Below are 22,517 nucleotides of genomic sequence, written 5' to 3'. Positions count from 1 at the left end.
AGTACAAAAAGAGAATGTAATTTAGGATAGAATCCTAAGGAGCACCAACAGTTAAGGGATAGACAGAAAACAGAAGCCTACAAAAGAGATCTAATCAAGGAATCCTCCTGTCGCTAAGGAGAAGTATCAGAAGTGGTGTCATAAAGAGAGAATGAAAAGATCTGAGTGCTTGCTATTTCAGATACTGTAGGAGAAGTCAGTAACAACTGAGGAGTGTTTATTAGTTTCAGCAATAAAGAAGCCACTGGTGAAGGTTAAGGACTGTTAGAAGAAGTGATATGGGAGCAGGAGTAGGTCTCAGTGGAATTTGGCTGAGGTGTGAGTGAGAGATAAAGTGGAGACAGTGGTTATAAATAGTTTCTACCAGTTTTATCTGTAAAGGGAAATAAAGGTATAGCTGGAGGTATGTGAGGCAGCGGGATAATTATTTTTCAAGATGGGAAAGGAAGGATTAAATGTTGATAGAAACAAGTTATCTATTGCTGAATGGCACATCAGTGGCTTAAAACAATCATTTTCTTTTGCTTATGATTCTGCGGGTCAGGAATCTGGGAAGAGCTAGACTGGACGGTTCCTCCCAGACCATGCGGTGTCAGCTGGTGTCTGGGGCAAGATTCACATCTAAAATGTTTCTTAGGAGTCTGGTACCTTGCTCCTGCCTGGTATGTGCTGACCTCTCCCTCCCTTTCTTTTTTTTTCCCCTCCTCATCTTATCCTCCTGAGTTCTCATATGAGAAACTGTGCCTCTCATAGCATTTGGCTGAAGCGACTTAGCAGCAGCATAGCATTTTTGGTTTTAGAGTAGTGGCAAGCCACTCCAGTACTCTTGCCTAGAAAATCCCATGGATGGAGCAGCCTGGTGGGCTGCAGTCCGTGGGGTCGCTAAGGGTCGGACACGACTGAGCGACTTCACTTTCACTTTTCACTTTCACACATTGGAGAAGGAAATGGCAACCCACTCCAGTGTTCTTGCCTGGAGAATCCCAGGGATGGGGCAGCCTGGTGGGCTTCTGTCTATGGGGTCACACAGAGTTGGACACGACTGAAGTGACTTAGCAGCAGCAGCAGCAGCCCTTCTTACAGAGCAGCTCTTTATCTCTAGTTTTAAGCAATTTGATTAAGATGTGCCTTAATTCAGTTTTCTTCCTGTTTCTCTTGCTTGGAGTTCTACTTTGAAATGTGGGCTTATAGGTTTCATCAAATCTGGGGCCATTATTTTCTCAAAATGTTTTTGTTGACTCCTCTCACCCTTCATGCAAGGATTCTGGTCACACGTGTATTGCTGCTGCTACTGCTGCTGCTAAGTCGCTTCAGTCGTGTCCGACTCTGTGCGACCCCATAGACAGCAGCACACCAGGCTCCCTATCACTGGGATTCACACATGTATTAGGTCACTTAAAATTGTCCCACTGCTCCCTGATGCTCTGGTTGTTGTTGTCCTAGATGTTTTGTTTCTGTTCCACTTGAAATTGTTTCTGTTACACCTATATCTTCAAGTTCGTTAATTTTTTTCTTCTGAAATGTCTTATTTGCTAGTAATTCCATCTACTGTGCTTTTAATCTTAGGTATTAGATTTTTCATCTCTAGAATCTGATTTGAATCCTTTTCTAAATCTTTTATATCTTTCTTCAGCATGTCTGTGCTTTCCTTTACGTTCAACATCTGGAATATATTTATAATAATTATTTTAAAGTCCCTGTCCACTAATTCTAACATCTATGTCTTTTTAGTACTGTCTATTGACTAATACTTCTCTTTTGAAGTGTCTTTTTTTTTTTTTTTTGGCTGCTTGGTAACTTTTTATTGGATGCCAGACATTGTGAATTTTACCTTAGTGGTCCTGGATATTTTCATATTCCTTTCACTATTCTTGTGTCTTGGGACACAGTTTAGTTACTTGGAAGCATTTGATCCTTTAAAGGCTTTTGTTGTTTCTAGACAAAGCCAGTCTTTAATCTTATGACTAATTTTTCCCCAATCTTGAGGCAATCCCCTTCTAGGTGCTCTACCTGATGTCTCATACATTACAAGGTTTTTCCAGACTGGCTGGTGGAAATCAGAACTCTTCTGGGCTCCTGGAATGGTTCTGCTTCTTTTCCTGGCCTCTGGTAGTTTTCACGCGCTGATCAGGACTGGGGTAAAGACCAAGAGTAACTCTCCGCAGACTCCTGGAGCACTCTCTTTGCAACTCTCTCTTTTCTGTGTAAGTCTCTTCTCTGCTACTCTGTCCTGCTAATTTTCCTGATTTCTCCGTCTTGAATTCTCAATTCTGTTTCTTCAACCAGGGAGACCACTGAGGTCTATTTCAGTTTCTCCTCCCTGACTTGTAACCTGGAAACTCTCTCCAGGCAAAGGTGGAGCTTAAGCATTTGCTTTTTTACCCCCCAAGAATTACTGTCTTATACTGCTTGTCCTATTACTAGCCTGTACTCAGTGTCTGAAAGCTATTATTTATGTTGTTTGATTTTGCAGTTAAGACAAATCTGGTCTCTGTTCCTTTATCATAGCCAAAAGAGTTATGTATAGTATTTAGTGATTGATAAAGATTTTTGAATATGTATACTTAAAGAATATTTAGGGTTTCATTTCTATTTTTCTGTATTAAATGCATCATATCTTCTGAATAATAGTATTTCGGAGGATACTTATTATATGGAGAACGTAGAAGTATTAGTAATTAATTGTTGTATTAAATTTTAATAAGTCATAAGAAAGCTGAGCCTCCTCTAAATGTTGTCAAATATAGCTGACTCATTAAATTGGATTCTGTTTTTTTTTTTTTTGTAGTCCCTACACATCAGCAAGTTTCTTCATTCAGTTGCAAAAATATTGGACCAGAGCACTTTTATATAAGAAAAGATTAAAAATGTTTCCTTTTTTATTATTTTTCCAAAATTTAAATGAAGGCCTCTTTTATACATCAGTACAGTTGCAATGAATAGATTTTATTTTTAGAGTCCTGATTTAATGACACGCTTGTAAACAAATTTTTAAGCTTCTTTGGTATTCTTTTGAAATGTCAAACTTGACAGGAAATGAACACAAAAGGGAGAAAAGCCTGTGGCTCTGAAAAAGCCAAAAAGGATATCTGTTGTGTATTTGGATGGTAGATCATTAACCTCTGGTGCACTTTGCACAATGGTTTTAGTATTTACCATTAGACGTTAGTTTTTTCAAAAGTTATATTTTATGAAGAGCAGTGTCTCAGGAAGGCAAATGAATTGTAAGATAATGATTAAGCTGTATTTAACACTAAAAGAATAAGGATGGTGAAGTAATATGATGTCATATACTATATTTATACAGCAACCATGCTACTATAATGAAAAATGCTTAATGTTGGGTTTTTTAAAAGCTCCTCATGAGTTGTATTTTTTTTTTATTGGAGGCTAATTATTTTACAATATTATATTGTTTGGTTTTGCCATACATTGACATGAATCTGCCCCGGGTGCACATGAGTTCCCCCTCTTGAACCCCCCTCCCACTTCCCTCCTCCCTTTATCCTCCCTCTGGGTCATCCCCGCACACCAGCCCCAAGCATCCTGTAACATGCATCGACCCTGAACTGGCGATTCGTTTCACATATGACAACATACATGTTTCAATGCCATTGTCCCAAATCACCCCACCCTCACCCTCTCCCACAGAGTCCCAAAGACTGTTCTATACATCTGTGTCTCTTTTGCTGTCTCGTATACAGGGTTATCATTTGCATCTTTCTAAATTCCATATATATGCGTTAGTATACTGTATTGGTGTTTTTCTTTCTGGCTTACTTCACTCTGTATAATAGGCTCTAGTTTCATCCACCTCATTAGAACTGATTCAAATGCATTCTATTTAATGGCTGAGTAATACTCCATTGTGTATATGTACCAAAGCTTTCTTATCCATTCGTCTGCAGATGGACATCTAGGTTGCTTCCATGTCCTGGCTATTATAAACAGTGCTGCAATGAACATTGGAGTACGTGTGTCTCTTTCAATTCTGGCTTCCTTGGTGTGTATGCCCAGGAGTGCGATTGCTGGATCATATGGCCCACCAACACAAACAAAAGAGGAAGATATAGGGAATCTACCTGATAAAGAATTTCAAATTTTGATGGTGAAAATGATTCAAAATCTTGAATGCAAAATGGAGTTACAGATAAATAACCTGGAGAAAAGGATTAGGAAGATGGAAGAAAGGTTTAATAAGGACTTAGAGGAAATAAAAAAGAGTCAGTATACAATGAATAATGCAGTAGATGAGATCAGAAACACTCTGGAGGGAACAAACAGTAGAATAACAGAGGCAGAAGACAGGATAAGCGAGCTAGAAGATAGAATTGTAGAAATAAATGAAGCAGAGAGGAATTAAAAGAAATGAGGACAATATTAGAGACCTCTGGGACAATGTTAAACGCTCCAATATTCGAATCAGAGGAGTCCCAGAAGAAGAAGACAAAAAGAAAGACCATGAGAGAATACTTGAGGAGATAATAGTTGAAAACTTCCCTAAAATGGGGAAAGAAATAATCACCCAAGTCCAAGAAACCCAGAGTTGTATTTTTTTAAGTAAGCGTATATTTATCTTTTTTCCAGCAAAACATTTTAGTTTTTAAAAATCTGAATTTTTCTGAAAATATCACTGTGGTTTTATAATGTTTCTCATTCTGACCCAGCATACTCCTAATTTCTTGCCCTTAAATACCATGGTTAAGTAGGTGCTTTCCAGTGATTTAAAAGATTTGACTTTACCTTTCAAAGCTAAAATTATTTTGCTTTGTTCTAAATGCACCGTTGCTTCCCAGTATTTGTATTTTTACATTTTACTTTTCAAGTCATCGAGGCTTGAATACTGAACATTTTTTTCTTCTTTTTCTCTGTAGTTTTACAGAGTCTTGTAATACAAAATGTTGTTCAGTTGCCAAGTTGTGTGCAACTCTTTGTGACCACATGGACTGCAGCACGTCAGGCTTTCCTGTCCCTCACCGTCTCTTGGAGTTTGCCCAAGTTCATATCCATTGAATCAGTGATACCATCCAACCGTCTCATTCCCTGTTGCCCTCTTCTCCTCCTGCCTTCAGTCTTTCCCAGCATCAGGGTCTTTTCCAGTGAGTCAGCTGTTTACATCAGGTGGCCAAAGTATTGGAGCTTTAGCTTCAGCATCTGTCCTTCCACAAGATAATTCACGGTTGATTTCCTTTAGGATTGACTGGTTTGATCTTGCTTTCCAAGGGACTCTCAAGAGTCTTCTCTAAGAAGTTCTCTAACCACAGTTCAAAAGCATCAGTTAAAGTTGATCAGTAATTATAAATACAAAAACCAAAAAAAAAGTACCACGTGTCATATTTATTATGTTAAATACCTATTTTCATTTACATTTTCTTACATATCATTAGCTTCTTACCTTGAACACACTATTATAGGCTCCTGCTTGGTCTCCCAGCTTTGGTACTACCCTGCATTCTATAGTTTGATGGTGAGTGAATATTCTTAAATGCTTTTTCATGCAATATTCCTGTTCAGAAACCCACAGTAGCTGCCATTGCCATTAGATAAATGCAGCCTCTTTACTCTGGCTGTGATTTTTGGACCCTGCCTTACCTTTCTGCTGCTGCTGCTGCTAAGTCACTTCAGTCGTGTCCGACTCTGTGTGACCCCATAGACGGCAGCCCTCCAGGCTCCCCTGTCCCTGGGATTCTCCAGGCAAGAACACTGGAGTGGGTTGCCATTTCCTTCTCCAATGTGTGAAAGTGAAGTCGCTCAGTCGTGTCCGACCCTTAGCGACCCCACGGACTGCAGCCTACCAGGCTCCTCCGTCCATGGGATTTTCTAGGCAATAGTACTGGAGTGGCTTGCCATTGCCTTCTCCGGCCTTACCTTTCTAGCCTTCTGCTATTCTTCAAGCACCCCCTATGTTTATGGTTGTTTGGTTTGTTTTTCTTAATTTTTTAAATTGGAGTATCCTTCCTTTGCAATATGGTGAAACACTGTGTTCAGAGAGTTCTTTGATCTTTGAAGCAAACCACATTGACATGGTGAGAGTGAGTATGGCCTAATGTGGGAATCAGAAGACCTGACATTCAAAGCCTGCTGCTTCCACGTACAAGTTAATGTCTTTATCTTAGGTTCTTGCTTTGTAAATTGAGACAGACCAAAAAGATTTTAGTATTTCTAGCCCAAATATTTAATGATTCTACAAAACTATTTAAATGTTGAGAATTATTTGCCACTGCTGAAGGTGTGCTACTACTTTATATTGCTTCACAATGTATAAAATGTTGAAACATTTTTCAAAAAAAGATAACAGGTCTCATTTCCCTACTCTCCTTTACCTGTTTTTTCCAGTTCTCTTTGGATCATATCTGATATTTGTATATCAGTTATTTGAAAGGAATTGTACTTGCTCCAGCGAGGTATCTAATGACATGGGAAATAGCCCCTACCCTTAAAGAGGCTTGGAACCTATAGGAAAGTAAATCAATGTGATATATACTGAGAAATAAGATAAGCCATGAGAGTCAAAGGAGGGAGTGATCAGTTGTAAGTGTATGGGAAAAAACTTAAACTGGGTGTGGAAATGTGGAAAGATATTTGGGGGAAAATTATGGACCACATTGGCAATGGTACATGAGTCCTGATTTAAGATTAGTAAGTTAGTCTCAAAAGTCTGTTTTTAATCTCTTTAAAAGTGAAGAGCTGGCTCTGTTGGTAAATGAGATATTGTACAAAAGTGAATGTACAAGATAATTTTGTTGTTGTTGTTCAGTCACTAAGTCGTGTCTGACTCTTTGCAACCCCATGGATTGCAGCACACCAAGCTTCCCTGTCCTTCACTATCTCCTGGAGTTTGCACAGATTCATGTCTATTGAGTCAGTGATGCCATCCAACCATCTCATCCTCTGTTGCTCCCTTCTCCTTGTGACCTCCATCTTTCCCAGCATCAGGGTCTTTTCCAATGAGTCAGTTCTTCCAGACAGGTGGCTGAAGTAGAGTTCAACTTTAGCATTAGTCCTTCCAATGAATATTCAGAATTGAATTTTTTTTTGCACTACTTAAAAATAAAATATATGTATGTATATTGTGCGTGTTTGTAAACACACAGGTTTTTTGAGGGAAATAATTTTGAAAGAGAATATATATGCTTTCTTCTTCGGCAGAGTATATTTAAAGTAATTTTACTTTTTGGCTAGGGACATCATTATAGACATTACTATATTATTCATGGGTGAGAGTGCCCATTTGCTTCTGGAAAATACTGTGCTCTTTACCCAGTGTTTTAATTTTTTTTTCCCTGCCTTCCCCCTCCCTTTCCTTGTGAATTATTCCTTTTTTCTCACAATTTCAGAGTCTGTCAATCCGTGATACCTGTTTTCTCTAACTTGCTCTCCTGAGCTAATTGAATCAGTATGTTCTGTTGTAAATGCCCTTTGTGCTTTTGGGTTTTTGGCACAGTTGATATTGATAAAGTTCGTTTCTTCCTTCCAGGCGGAGGATTATTTTCTTAGTAGTATTTTTCAAACTTTACTATGCATGGAGATCTTATTAAAGTAAATTTTCTTATCACGTGGTTCTAGGGCAGGACTTGAGATTCAGCATTTCTCACAGGCCCCCCAGGTGGTTCTGATGTTGCTAGCCCGTGGACCACTCTTTAGAGTGGCCAAATCCTAGATGACTTTACATGATTTTGACTTGAAAGTGAAATACTCTGTTGGTTCTTTACACTGACTCCACAAAGCAGGTATAGGCGTCAATCTAATTTCCCATATGAGGAGGAACCTAGGAATCTGTGCCCCAGCTAGCAGCTAATTAGCCATAGATGGAAGGCAGCTAATACTCCTTGACTAGTTGCAGTGTGCTGTGCACCAAAAGTATTTTTCTGATTTAATTTTCATAATAATCCTGTGATGTTGTTAATACTGTTTTCCTTTTTCAAAAGTGGAAGCTGGCTCAGGAACGTTAAGCAGTTTGTCTAGAGTCACCCACTTGGCATATGAACCCAGATTGGTTTAATTCCAAATTCCATGTTAGTCTAGTAAAGTTCTCCTTTCATTGTACCACATTATTTCTGTTTATTCATTCACACTGTTTTTATTACCACTGTAGCATGTAGTCCAGCATAGACAGTATAAAATCTTATTCTAAATGAAAAAATAGCATGTACGTTTTTTATCTTGAGTAACAAGGTGACTGTTTTGCCCTGGAGCTAGTCAGTACTGGAAACGGGGGAAAGAGCAGCCCTTTGTGAGGCACTCCTTTGTGTGCTGTGCTGTCCCTGTTGATCTGCTAGATTCCTCAGGAAGAAAAGATTAGACTTTACAAAAGGAGCAAACTAGATTTTAGAAGAAGTTACTAGTGCACCTGTAGGTTTCATTTATGTAACTCTCTGAATGATATTTTAATATAGTAATATAAGTATTTTTTAAATCTGTAATTATATATATAGTTTAGGGTTGAGAAAATTAAATATTTGAATCAACTCTTAGGGAGATTGAAGGGAAGGGTGAGAGTGAGGCGAAATGGAAAACTAGATCTCTTTTTATAGATTGACACGTTAAAACTGAGTTCTTTCTGAGTTTTAAACGAAAAATTTCAGGTATGCCTAACGTCTTCTGTAAGAATGAAAAAATGTAAAGTCCAAGAATGAAAAATAAAGGAAGGCAATATCTTAGAAATAAAATTTTTGATAGGGACCTTGTGTTCTACTAGTGAAGTAGTCTAGACAGAAGTTGAAAATACAGATATACAGAAAAAGCACAAAAATAAAGATAGTAACTTAGTTCATATGAACAATTATCCACTGAAATGCGAATAAGTGATTGCTTTATAAAGCTCTAAGATATAAGTAAGCTCAATTTAATAAAATAACTCTTCTTCATAATTGAACCATTGAAGAAGCAGTGAGGCATTAAATGGTTTTTTATGTGGTTCTTCATAAACAACAAACAGAAAACCCAAAGAAGCTGAGATAGATACCTGTTATAAATTGTTCCACATCTTCTCCTGGATTGAATGTTTATGTGGACCTGAGTTCTTGATCCAGATCTGTTTATGGTTTTAAACATAAAATTTTTTCCATATCTAGACCTTTGTTCAAGTGCCATCTTGTCTTGAGCCCGGGGCTTGACTCCTCAGTGTGTTCTTTTCTCTCTGCACTTGTATCTTTTTTTAATCTTTGGAACACCCTGACACATGTGAGAAATTGCTCGAGTTCACTGTGCAGGAAAAGTATTCATGACTTGTCTATTCATGTCTCCCTTCCCCTCCCCCATCATCCATACGACACATTCTCCTTGTTCATGAAGTGGCACAAAGGACTAAAGAAATTCAGGAACATAAAAATCTCACACTCAGAAATGTCCCTTAGGTAGCTCATAGAAACTTGCTTTAGGAAGCAGTGCTTGTAAGAAGCTCATCACTAGCTTCTTTGGAATCTGATCATCATTCAGACCTACATCAAAATGACCCTCACTTATGCATATTACATTCCAGTGTAGTAGTGACAATAGGTAACATTCAGCACTGTTAAAAGTGCTGAAATGTGTTCACTCATTTACTTCGCACAAATGTATGAAATAGATACTCATTATCACCGCTTCATGGATGAAAAATCAGAGGCACAGAGAAATTAAGAACGTTTCCCCTATCCACAAAACTAAGTTGATAGCAGAGCTAGAATTTTGACTCAAACTGTCTTGGTCCCAGAGACGGTATTTTTAACCTTTGTGCTGCCTTGTGGTGTATATTAATTTACCACCAGGTATATGCACTATTGTGATTAGTTTCTTTATTCATGTTTTCTCTGTGTTTGTGTCACTTCTGTCTGGATTTTGGTGTCACCATATCCCATTTAATCTTCCCAGAAGATAAACATCACTGTTCCTGTTTTACAGACAAGAAAAAGCTGAGGTTCATTCAGAGATACTATGTAGCTTGCTTGGTGTGATTCTCAGCAAGTTGTGTGTCTGTAGCTCAAACTGTATTTTCCTCATCTGTAAAATGGGCATGATAATACTTACCAGGGTTGCCATGAGGAATAAATGTACATTTATGAGAATGGTACCTTTTAGAAACATCACGATTAATCGTTAGTTTCCTTTAGTTCATTTTCTCTACTATTCATTGATTTCCTAAGAACAGAGGACTGAGAACACAGTATTGGATCTGTTTGTCCTGGCTTACAAGTATGTAGAAATTTTCTCTTCTGACGTACCTCTCTCACTGCCTTCTCGGAATGGAATAAGTTCAGGGAAAAAGAGGTGTAACTGAACTCCAGCGTTGTTAAATGTGGGCAGTGTTCTCTGTTATACTGCCGTTGAAATTTGTTGTGGTGCTTTAGTTGTGAATCATGTCACTAATTACCCTGAGGTCACTGTTCACTAGTCAAGTACAAACAAGAGAAACAGCAATTGTAAAAGAATAGCTTGGAAATATCCTCTGTACTTAACCTGATGAAATGGAAGCACTTGTACTCTTGTTCAGAGAGTGTCTTCTATAAGGTCATGATGTTAGAAAATTACCTGAATATAGTCTAAGAATTTTCAGTCTCTAAACTAGTGTCATGGCGTATCCTAACTGTAATAGTGAGGAAGGACTCTGAAATCTGGATGTGCAAGGAACAGAAAAATAGAGGTATCTTATGAGATCTCAATTCTATTTAATGTAGTTTCTGAATTCCTCCAGCAAAATCAGAAGCTGTTATTAATAGTGAGTTTAATAAAGTTTTAGAACCACTCTAGGGCAGTTGTTCTTAAACTGTGTAAGTTCAGTTACTTTTAATTATAAAATAGAACCTACTTTTTGACATCTATCTTTTCCAGATTTTTACATTATGTTTTAAAAACTAAACTGTCACAACCTGGTCTGTTTTAAAATGCATTCAAGTGGCCTTTGCATATGTAGCTTTATTAATTTGCATGTTGGTTCTTAATATTTTCTGCTACTTCCAGAAATAGACAAATATCACAGGTATTTTTGGTGTCTTCCTGTACATTCTAGATTTAGAACATGATAAGAAAACTTAGAATAGGAAACAGCTGTATTTTGTCTCTTACTCTTTCCAAAAAAAAATTTTTTTATTGTTCTTGCTCAGTTTCAGCCTCCATTAAGTTACAACAGATAATTTCTCTTTAAGATATTTATTATACTCTTTAAGAATTCTCAAAGACTAACATACTGCACTGTGTATGTGTGTTGTAATTTATTCAACCAATTTTCTGTGCTTGGACATCTAGGGAATTTTTAGTGTTTTCCAGTTTCAAACAATAATGCATCCTGTACATACATATATGTATTTTTATATTATTGAAAGTGTGACTTCAAGGTAAATACTAGAAATCAGAATGCTGGGCTGAAGGATAAGAGTGAGTGATGAGTGTGTGTGTGTGCACACGTGCACCAAATTCCCACCCATTAGCGTTATACCATTTTGTTTCCCACCAGCAGTATATGAATGTTATCAATTTCTCCACAGGGCTGCTAACTTAATTTTTCCAAGTAACAAACATTAAAGTATTCTTCCTACTCATCATCACCATCATTTCAAAAAGAAAGCATTTTAATAAGGGGAAAAGGACATAATCAAAATAAAGGATAAGAGAATCTCTTTAAATTTAAATGAAATAAATATAACTCCTATTGTGATTGTTTTTTTCTTTTTCCTGAAGTTAAATGTGTCTCTTCAGTATAATGAGAGGGATGGGAGTTTTTCGAAATGCATACTCGTGTCTTTCCTTCTACTTGAAATCCTTCAGCGCGTCCCCCATCTCCTCAGATCTTACCATGGCTGTATCATGGCTTATGAGGATCTCAGTCCTACTTCTCCAGACACTGTGGATTTGGTTTAATCCTTTCAACATACCAGGTTCTCTACAAGGAGGACTTTGCATCTGCTACTCCCTTTATCACCATTAAAGGAGTAGACAAGTTGAAAAAATACTCTTACCTGACTCTACCTTAACTTGTTATGTGACCTTAGTTATGTGAAATTAGTTGTCCTTTTACTTCTTCCGTTTCTTCTACCTAAGATAAAGAAGTTGTATAAATGACCCCCAGACTCTTTCAGTTTTAAATTATGAAATTCCCACCAGTCATTTTGATAGGAAGATAATGAAACTCAACACATTCACCCTATGACTAATAACTGTAACTTGGCCATAAAAGCACATATTTGTTTCTCATTCTATTTTATTTCCATAGGTTATTCCTATTTTTATTTAGGTAAAATTGGTATATAACATTATATAAATTTCATATGTGCACCACTGCAGTCTGACAGCTGTATACACTACGAAGAGATCATCACCAAAAACCATTGATCACCATACAATAGATGCCCTTTACCAGTTCACCTACCCCTCAGCCCTTATGTTCTAGTAATCACTATCTGTTCTCCATATCTAGAAATTTTTGTTTTTTAAATTCATTTGTTTTGTTTTTTTGTGTCTTTGCAACCCCATGGTCTGTAGCCCACCAGGCTCCTCCATCCATGGGATTCTCCAGGCAAGAGTACTGGAGTGGGTTGCCATTACATTCTACACAAGTGAAATCATTTGGTATTTATCTTTTTTTCATCTGACTTATTTCATTTAGCATAATGCCTCCTGGATCTATCCCTGTTGTTGAAAATGGCAAGGTTTTTTTTTTTATGACTGAGTACCATTTATTCAAACAGATATATAACAGATTCTTTATTCATTCATCTTATGATGGGCTGTTAGGTGGTTTCCATATCTTGGCTATTAAAAAATAATGGTACAATGACCATAGGAATGTATATATCTTTTCTAGTTAATGTTTTCATATTCTTCTGATAAATACTCCGAAGCGGAACAGCTAGATCATATGGTAGTTCTAGTCATAATTTTTTGAGGCATCTCATGCTGTTTTCCGTAGTTGTACCAATTTACACTCCCACTAGCACTGTGGGAGGATTCTCTTTTCTTCTCAAACTCACCAACACTGTTAGTCCCTCTCTTTTTGAGAATAGTCCTTCTAACAGGTATGAAATAATATCTCATTGTTGTTTTAATTAGTGATGTTGATTATATTTTCACATTCCTGCTGGCCATAAATATTTCAATTATTTTCAAAAAGTATTGGTTGATAAGTAAAGCAGATTTCTAGTTCGGAAACCGTTCATTAAATTCGTGAATTATCTCTACTTCTGGGGTCCTGTATCTTGGATTCTGTTTTGGCCACTGCTTTTAGCACTGGTAATTTTGTTCCCCTTTAAGGAGTTACTAAAATAAATCTTTTTAAGAGATGGAAGAAGGAGAAAGACTTGTTAGAAAAGTTTGCCTGGAGTTAATTTCATATTCTTTTATTATCCTGGTTTACTGCCCTGTTTAAGTGATATTCTTTGTACTTTTATAAAATTGACTGTCAAAAAAATCGGTAGCAGATGTCATGAAAAAATGAAGAAAGAGAAAAAAGAAATTTAAGAACTAGTGATTTTAGGATAGTGTAATGTTGATCTGTGGAAAATCTTGCTATTTAAGAAATAATTGTTGACCATTAAATACTCTGGTTAATTTAAATATGTTGTGTCTTTACATTTATCCGTTGATTCTTTTAAATTTGCAGTTTATTTTTTAGAAGTCATATTATAAGTGGATTATTTTGTTTTCAGGACAGCTCAAAAGAACTTTTAAAAAATAATTTCCCTTAGGATTTCCTTAAGATTCATCTACTAGTGGGCACTATTTATAAAATGTTATCTATAAAAGGGTCATATCTTCCCTCATTTGTGATATCTGGGGTTGGATGTGGCATTCAGGTATTAAAAAGTTCCTGAGTGTTGGGAGATAGTAAAGATCAGTCCGCAGGGCAGGAGTAACAATACAGTGATGAAAGGCTGGGTACCTTGTTCATTGGAGGTCTAAAATTGCAGTTGCCTCAGGTTCTTGCTAGCTGTGTACCAGTTATAAGTTAAATGTTTCTCAGTTGGGTATATGAAATTTGCTGATGTTCCATTTTCTATTCCTCAAATGAGTCACTAATTCTTTAAATACCAATCCCATAATTAAGGTTTATACGTCAGATTGACTCCCAGTGTTTTGAATGTAGGATATGAAGATAAAACTCCTTGATATAAGTAGTGCCTTAAGTTCCTTTTAATTTTCTGTGGACATAATACATATATTTCATACATTCTTTTGGTGAACAAGCTACTTGGTTGATTTTCTTAGAAAAGATCACTTCTAAGTTCGAAATCAATCCTTAGGATGCTGAAAAGTGGTTTTACACATTTCAAAACTTTTCATCTTACTTCTGTTACTTAATACGGAAAGGAAGATTAGATAAATCATCTACTCTTTTATAAAGATGTAAAAAACAGTGGGCAGTTTTGGGGGAGGGAGGGGCTAGTATTGTCATTCTAAGGAAACAGTAAATTCTGAGTTTTCTTTTTTTTTTTTTTTAGGTAATTAATTTATTTTTTATTGGAGGCAAATTATTTTACAATATTATATTGGTTGGTTTTGCCATACATTGATATGAATTTGCCCCAGGTTTACATAAGTTCCCCCTCCTGAACTCCCCTCCCACCTCCCTCCTCCCTTTATCCTCCCTCTGGGTCATCCCCGCATGCCAGCCCCGAGCATCCTATAACATGCATTGACCCTGAACTAGTGATTCGTTTCACATATGACAACATACGTGTTTCAATGCCATTCTCCCAAATCATCCCACCCTCACCCTCTCCCATAGAGTCCCAAAGACTGTTCTATACATCTGTGTCTCTTTTGCTGTCTCGTATACAGGGTTATCATTTGCATCTTTCTAAATTCCATATATATGCGTTAGTATACTGTATTGGTGTCTGAGTTTTCTTAACACAGGTTTCCTGGGTAAAGGGGAAAGAGATAACCCTCTGAATGTATAATTTACTTAAAAATGCAAAGCCAACAGAGAAAAATAACTTTTGTACCCTCTTTGTCCCTGTAGTTAAGATTTACCTAGGATTTGAAGTTGTAGTTGAGGAAAACTAATATTTGTCTGTTATGTATTCAAGAAGAATCTTATAAATTTTTGGATTCATCTTCCTGTTGACAAGCAGGCAATAAAAATTTCTCCAGTAGTAACAACTATCTGATGACTATTTTTGCTTATATTTTAAAATAATATCCATGCTTTTGAGGTCTTGCTCACAGATACTTAATCCAAGAAAACTTAAGAGAAATCTCAGTTACAAACTCTGCACCACCTTTCTTCTGTATTATTAAATTGTTAGTTGCTTTCCAACTCAAAAATATATGTTTAGAGTGCTAAGTATATTTTTTTTTTTTGAAGAATGGTATCAAATAAAGGCACTTCAGGGTCAATTGAAGAAAACATCTTTACAACATATATACTTCTCTTGGGATATATAGAGCTATGTTTAATTTCTTCACTAGTTTTCTTTTTTAAGGATTTATTTTGTTTTAGGTTTATTTAAAGGAGGCTATCACTCACTAACAAGAAAATCCTCCGCTGTTATTTTTTTGGAAATGGGTTTACTTATTTAGCTTACTTCTATGATTTATTTGAAACCATTGCAGCTCCAACCCAGACAACAGCAAAAATCAAACTTAAACCTTAAAACAAAGAGTGTTTTGTTTATCCAAATTTGTATTCAGGACTTGAAAGATTGAAAATGTGAAAGTCAGATTGAATGCTAATTTAATTATATATCTTTTTTCTCAAGTGAAAATAATTTTTTTAGTTAACTTTGGAAAACTGCTTGAATTTGGGGAAAGAAAAGATATGTTGGAAAATGAAAGTGTTTCAGTGTTGATAGTGCTTCATATCTAAATTTTAGCTCAACGCAATACCTTATTTATGTTTAGTAAAATGACAATCTAATTGTAATTGTACTTAGTTATTTGACCCTCTAGTTTTGCTGCTTTTTATGGAAGGACCTATGTCCTTACTTCACAAGTTATTTTGACACACATAACATCTTGTCTACTTGAAATAATATTCTTTAGCTATTCAATATTTGACTTAACAACCTTGCAATTTAAAGAAAGATGGATCAAGGCCTCCAAACTTCAGAAAGATAATGATTGTAAACCTAGAATTCTGTATGGAGTAAAGTTCTAATTGACTGTAAAGGGAAAATATAAATTTCTAGACATTAAAAAATTTGTTTGGCTTAAATGATCAAAACATATGTACTGATCAATGTTGAGTGTCAAGTATTATATGTTATTTCTCTGATCTAAAATACTTAAAAAATAGGTTAATTATTGTGACATAAATATGCCTTTAAAATATACTTGTAGTAGTATTTTTAAAAATTTCCTTAGCGAAATAACATTTTGTTAGTTTCCCACATCACTTTTTATGGCATATATCGTTTTTAAATTGAGTGCTGTTAAATGCAGAAAATGAACCAAAAGAGTAATTTTAAAGTATACTATTCTTTATAAACAGTATCTGCTTTTTACGAATCGCATACCAAGACAAAATCCTAAATATTATCTGTAAGTGTAACTGCTTGACATCCTCAAGTAGTGTCAGCATGTCATTCTACAGAAGACATTTTTACTGTTTTTTTGAAAAATACTCTAAAGACATTTATGGATTCTTTAAATGACTCTCATTTATGTTATTATAGTTTAAGAAACATGATTAGTAGTTTCAATTAAGACTGAAATCAAAATTAGATGTATATTGAATAGAGGTATTAAACACTTAAATGAAAATTTTAATATTTGTTAATTATTTATTATAAAAATCACTGTGATATTTTGAACAACTTTTCCAGAGATTTTTTTTCTAATGAAGGGAAAGGTACAAATCAAAGTGGCTCAGAAAAATAAAACTGAGTGTATACAAGAACAGAATACATTTTAATGCTTAACACATCAAATACTTAATACTAAAAACTTTAAAAAATGTCCACATGTTTATTTTCTTTTTGAGGTGGAAAAATTGTTGTCCAGGAAAACACTTTTCACAGTTGAAGGACCTTGGAGGCTCTGTCCCAGTAAAGTCCTGGTGTTCTTATTTCAGACAGCTTATATTGTAGATTCATTGTCAGGTATCTTATTTTTCAATGTCTGTAGGTTATGCTGAATAAAGTTCTCTGTGCCTTGAACTTCAGAGAATCTGGAGTCACTTCTCCTGGTAGACCAGTTTTTCATTTTTATTGAATTCTGAATCGTGTCCGACGTGAAGTAATAAATGATAGGGTCAAAGCAACAGTTTAAAACAGCAATGCAGAGAGTGATTGGGTACATGGTCCTTACTGCTATTGCTGCTGAGCAATTGACAAATGTCTGTGTTCTCATAAGAGAATATAAAATAAGGTTGATGTTGTAAGGCACGAAACAGAAACAGAATATAACCAAATGTACAAATATCATTCTTAAAACCTTAGTTTTATTTATTTTACTTCTACTTAATGTTACAGGTTTATTTAAAGTTCTCAGCACCATGCTAGAACAAGTTACGTTTAAAGTGAGAGGAATAAAAAACCCCACTATTTCTATGAAAATTACAATCCTTGAGAGAAAGGTTTTCCATGTAGCTGCTGGAAAATTTTCAAAGCAGGTTGCTGAAGTATTATTGCTACCCGGAGATGGAACGAAAACTGCTGGTGCACTTCCTCCCATCACAGTTAACCATACAGCAATACAAACGATTTTTGCATTTCGTTTGGTTCTCAGCGTCTTCGACTTAAATGGGTAGACGATGGCCAGAAACCGATCAGCACTAATACAGGTTAAGAACAGAATGCTTCCATACATGTTGGTATAAAAGAACATCACTGAAATCTTACAAAGTAAATCCCCAAAGGGCCAGTTCCTTGTTGCAAAGTAAAATATCCTGAAGGGTAAAGTAAAAACGAAAAGCAAGTCTGACATTGCCAAGTTAATCATGTATGTTGTTGTTTCATTCCGCACTTTGAGAGTACAGATGAAAATATATATGGCGACACAGTTGGATATTAACCCAAGCACAAACACCATACTGAACATGCACCCATACAAGGTGTACTTAAAGGAGTCATTATATATGCAGTCAGAGCTGTTATTGCTTACCATTATAAAGGCACGTCCAGTTTACAGTGTTGAAGTCCTTTGGTCAGGAACAGTCTCCTTTGATATTCAGATCGTGACCACTTTGTAACCTCCAGTGTATTTGCAAATCCTTTGGATCTTTGCAAGGCTTTACAAATATTTCTTTTTCTTCCAAAAGAAACATGAAGTTTGTTGCTATAAAGTTTCCACTTGATTCTTCAACAAGAAAAAATTTTCATTTTCAAGTCTCCAGAAGATCTGTGATCCCAGGGCTTCGTATTAAGAACACAATGAAGCCAATCCATTGGATTATGAAGTTTAAATAAAAACTGTGTTCTGACACGGAGTAAAACTCCTCATCCTGTAAACTTCTGTTTCTGTGGTCAAGATGAATATTCCAAAATGAAAGTTTCCTTATGCTGCAGAATCTTTAAGCTGAAGTTAGCAATCACATTTTGCTTTTCAGTGCAAAGTTTCTGAGACTTAAACATTCCCAGGTCAATCTCACGTATTTCTTACACCTTTTAAATGAAGTTTTCCTTTTCGGTATTCCTGCAGTGGATCCCAGATAGGGATAAGCAGAGGAGTCTTTCAAAGGTTCCGAAATAAATTCCTAAGCGTGTTCGCTCCTGCTGACTCGGAGGCCTTTTCCGCAGTTGCCAGCTGTGTTGTGAGAAGGGCTTTCTCTGAAGAGAAAAAGAGAAGCTTGCTCGATTTGTAATGTGACATCACAGGAAGAAGAGGCTGGGCTTGAACAAAGAAAGGTTTCAGCCCAGTTTGTTTGCAGTTCCTTTAATCTGATACCATATCTGCTGGGGATATATCTAGGAGGCTTGCAAAGGGCCTCTGACTGTTTAATTGAGCAGTCTGCCCTTTAACTCCTTTTATGCGGAAATGCCTTCTGGAATGTTGGCTACCTCTCAAGGAGATTTTTTTTTTTTTTTTTATTCTTTCTTTCTTTTTGGTAGTAATCGAGAGAGGGAAAAAAAATCTGTATGTGATTGCTTCAGTGTTTAGGATTAGACTTTTTGGGGGCTGAGGGGAACTAAAATGTGTAGGTACATTTATAAATTGAAATTGTTGACAGTAACAATATAACGTTAAAAAATCTGTTGGCTGTAAAAGAGAGAAATTTCATCTTTAGTCGTAAAAAGGATTTGAGTTGAGAGACCCAAATTTTGCCACCCTTGGCTTCTGTTTTCCATAATTGCTCCTCAAGATTTAATTGCCATGGTTTTGAATGGCTCCAATCCTGAATCTCTTTACATTTTCATAAACAATTTTCTCACATTCTTTCCTCTTTTCTGTAAAATTAAATTAATATTTTATAGCACTTCCATTTTTTTTTTAATAATCACTTTTACCGAAGAATAAATTTTAAAATGTTTCCATTTGGTGTAGTAGTGTTAATCTTACAGAACAAAATTGCATCTTTGTAAACAAAGATATTTTTTCCCTATATTGCTTGAAATAAATTTTGGAAAATAAAAGTTACACTACTTGGCTAAATTTTAGGTTCAGAATTTTATTTTAAGCACCGCCCCCCACCAGCCCTCCCTCTACCCCATTTATTATGACATTAACTATATATTGGACTATGGGTCAGATTTTGTTTTCATTTAAAAGCTCTTGTGAGTGTTTTCGCGCTATATATTTAAAGTGTACTCATTTTTAAAGCCCAAAGAAATCAGAAGAAAATATGTATGGGAAAGGGGTAGTTGAATATAGATGTTACTTTCTCAAGGAGTGATGATATCACAATCTATGGACACATTTTCTTTTTTTTTTTATTTTATGTTAACATTTTTCAGAGAAGGCTACATCTAGTTGTATTATATCGTTATTATTTTCTACTCTGGTTCCATTTGGTCTGAAATTCTTCCTTTAGGGTATCAGTGAAGGAAATTTAAGAGCAATTTATTTTTCTTTCATGAATTACATAGCTGATTTAAAACTGATGTTTTGCAGTATGTTTTATGCTGATTTTTAACCTTTTTAATTTGGACTGTACTCTCACCAAGATCAGCAACTTTTGTTGTTTGTTGATGAATATCCCCTGAATTATAGTCTGTTTTTGTTGTTTTGACTAGGAAATTTATAATCAAGTGACACACACAAAAATAGGAATATTACTTGCACTCAATAAACTTAAAACTTTAGAAGGCTGAATTTCTTTGTATCACACTAGTGTGGAAGAGAAGCAGTATGTGTTCAGAAAAGAAGCCAGGTGGAAACTTAGAGTGAACAGTAATAAGGAGAGTGGTTAATAAGTTTGTATTCTCATTGGGGGAAAATTTCTGTTATAGTTTCTCAGTAATCTACTTTCAAATTGACAATCTCTTTAGGTATATCATTAAATAATGAAATATAGTCAGTTCTATGCCCTGATCTTGTTTACTTTTACTTTCATTTTGAATATGGCATTGTCCCATAAAATGAACTAATGAGACATTGGAATATTCTCCCATGTATTGATGTTATTCACTTGACTTAATATTCAGTTAACTGTTCATTTGTAGTTTTTTCATGTTTCATTTGCTTAAAAATGGATAGATCACTATTCATTGAATTAAACTTTCTGTTAGTATATTAGTATATGTTTGAATTTCCAATTTTTACACAGTGCTTGGCCCTTAGTAGATACTCACATGTTTACTGAGGCATGAATTATACTGATAAACTGGACTTTATTGAGAATTGTTTCTACTGAGGAAGAGCAGGAGCAGAATGACTGTTTGAATGGGAAGATCATTGAATGCTAGATGTTTCAAAATATTTAATTTGACTTCTAATTAAGGAACCAAAGTGAAATTAGATAACTTTAAAATTCCTTAGATTAAGATATGAAAATTGTGAAATGACTACTTACAAAGTTAAATAAGTCTTAAGTACTCGAGTATATTTAATAGGTGCTTTTGTATTTGATAGACTTAAGAGACCAAACAGTTTATTATGAGATCCATATACTTCTGAAGGGAGGCCTGGTGTGCTGCAGTCCGTTGGGTAGTTGGACACAACTGGGCAACTGAACAACAACATACTTCTCAAAGTTAAATCTGGGAATCTATTGGTTTCTTATATGGGTTTTTTAAGAGCTGATTTGAAATTTTATGAATTGCATTACTTTTCACTTTTCTCATCACTTTTCAAATTTTTATTTTGTGAAGAAGTCAGGTCAGTAACTAGCTAGCCTTCAAAGTATATATTTTATTTATCACTCTAGAAATGGCAACCCACTCCAGTATTCTTGCCTGGAGAGTCCCAGGGACAGGGGAGCCTGGTGGGCTGCCGTCTATGGGGTCGCACAGAGTCGGACACGACTGAAGGGATTTAGCAGCAGCAGCAGTAATGGTATAGTTGTGTTTTAGTTGTGTAACTATTTTTTTTGTTATCAGTTTGAGAGAGAATTCTGTTAAATATAAGTGTAAGGATTTGACTAACTTTTGAGTTCTTGACTAAATTTCTGCTGTAACTGTGGCTGTGAGAAGGCAAGAAATACGACTTTTTCATGTTGTTGTTTAGTTGCTAAGTCATATCCGACTCTTTTGTGACCCCGTGGACTGTAGCCCACCAGGCTCCTCTGTCAATGGGATTTCCCAGGCTAGAGTGTTGGAGTGGGTTGCCCTTTCCTTCTCCAGGGGGTCTTCGACTTTTTCATGCCTGTTTCAAAATAGGCTTTCTTGAACACCGCTATAAACAAATAATGTGTAAAGTGGGCTCCTCAGCTATTCTTCCTTTCTGTTTTTTCATATTGGTTATTTCCAGCCTTGATAGTAATATCAGTTTTATCTTGTACCTTCTTTATTCTCACTGCTGTCTTCTTAAACTGACCCTGCTGCTCTTGTCTATATGGTTGTTGTAGTGTCTTACTTGTCTTATTTCCAGTCCTACCAGTTTACCCTGCCTGATAGTTGTAGATCAAGTCATGAATGAATCAACTAATTATTTATTCATTTATACCTTTCATTTCATCCAAAAAGGACTTAAAGTGGATTATAATTTTAAAACTGTCAAAATGGATGGAACTAAATATTTAAGATTTTTATTTTATGTAAATTATACCTACATTTTCAAAGTTTAAAAAGGGAGTTGGTGTGGCACAGTTAAAGGTTTTGAAATGTGAGAAATGTGAGAGAAATTATTCTGAATATTAGTCATATCCATTGTTCTAAAAATTATTCCTTTTGAATGCAATAAATGTTTGCAAAAAGCAAAAAATAAAAATCTTAAAACATAAATTCTTGAACACATTAGTAAAAGAATAAACAAATAATACAACATGGGAAAGAGAAGAATGGGAAGGGCAGAAAAATCTAGGCGAGGGGGAACTGCTGCATTTGGCACAAGGGAGAAAAGGAAAATAAAGTAGATTGCGTAGTTTTCATTTAGTGAAAGAAAACATTCCAGGGTGTCAAAGGAAAAAGTTTGCTTTATCTCAGAAATACATTGTGAATCTTTACACATGAACCACTTCAAATCGTGATCTAATGGTAGAAGGTATGCCATTTCTTGTTGGCTCT

General features: G+C 35.6%; 2 protein-coding genes across 3 annotated transcripts in view; one reads left to right on the top strand and one right to left on the bottom strand.

Moving 5' to 3' along the window:
- RB1 (RB transcriptional corepressor 1) overlaps positions 1–22,517 on the top strand; it is a 122,128-nt gene that overhangs the window by 70,272 nt on the left and 29,339 nt on the right. The window lies entirely within an intron of this gene.
- Positions 16,741–18,771, bottom strand: LPAR6 (lysophosphatidic acid receptor 6). The gene has a single exon (XM_055426104.2). It carries the CDS (start codon positions 18,019–18,021, stop codon positions 16,993–16,995), a length of 1,029 nt encoding a protein of 342 aa, XP_055282079.1. The 5' UTR covers positions 18,022–18,771; the 3' UTR covers positions 16,741–16,992.

The sequence above is a fragment of the Moschus berezovskii genome, chromosome 13, assembly GCF_049115385.1.
Source record: "Moschus berezovskii isolate FMDL1 chromosome 13, NW_MosBer_1.0, whole genome shotgun sequence".
Lineage (NCBI taxonomy): Eukaryota > Metazoa > Chordata > Mammalia > Artiodactyla > Moschidae > Moschus > Moschus berezovskii.
The sequence above is the reverse complement of the archived record's forward strand: the minus strand, read 5'-3'. Positions and strand labels throughout refer to the sequence as shown.

Excerpts from the sequence above, each read along its gene's own strand:
- LPAR6 (XM_055426104.2), bottom strand. The coding sequence starts at position 18,021 with ATGGTAAGCAATAACAGCTCTGACTGCATATATAATGACTCCTTTAAG.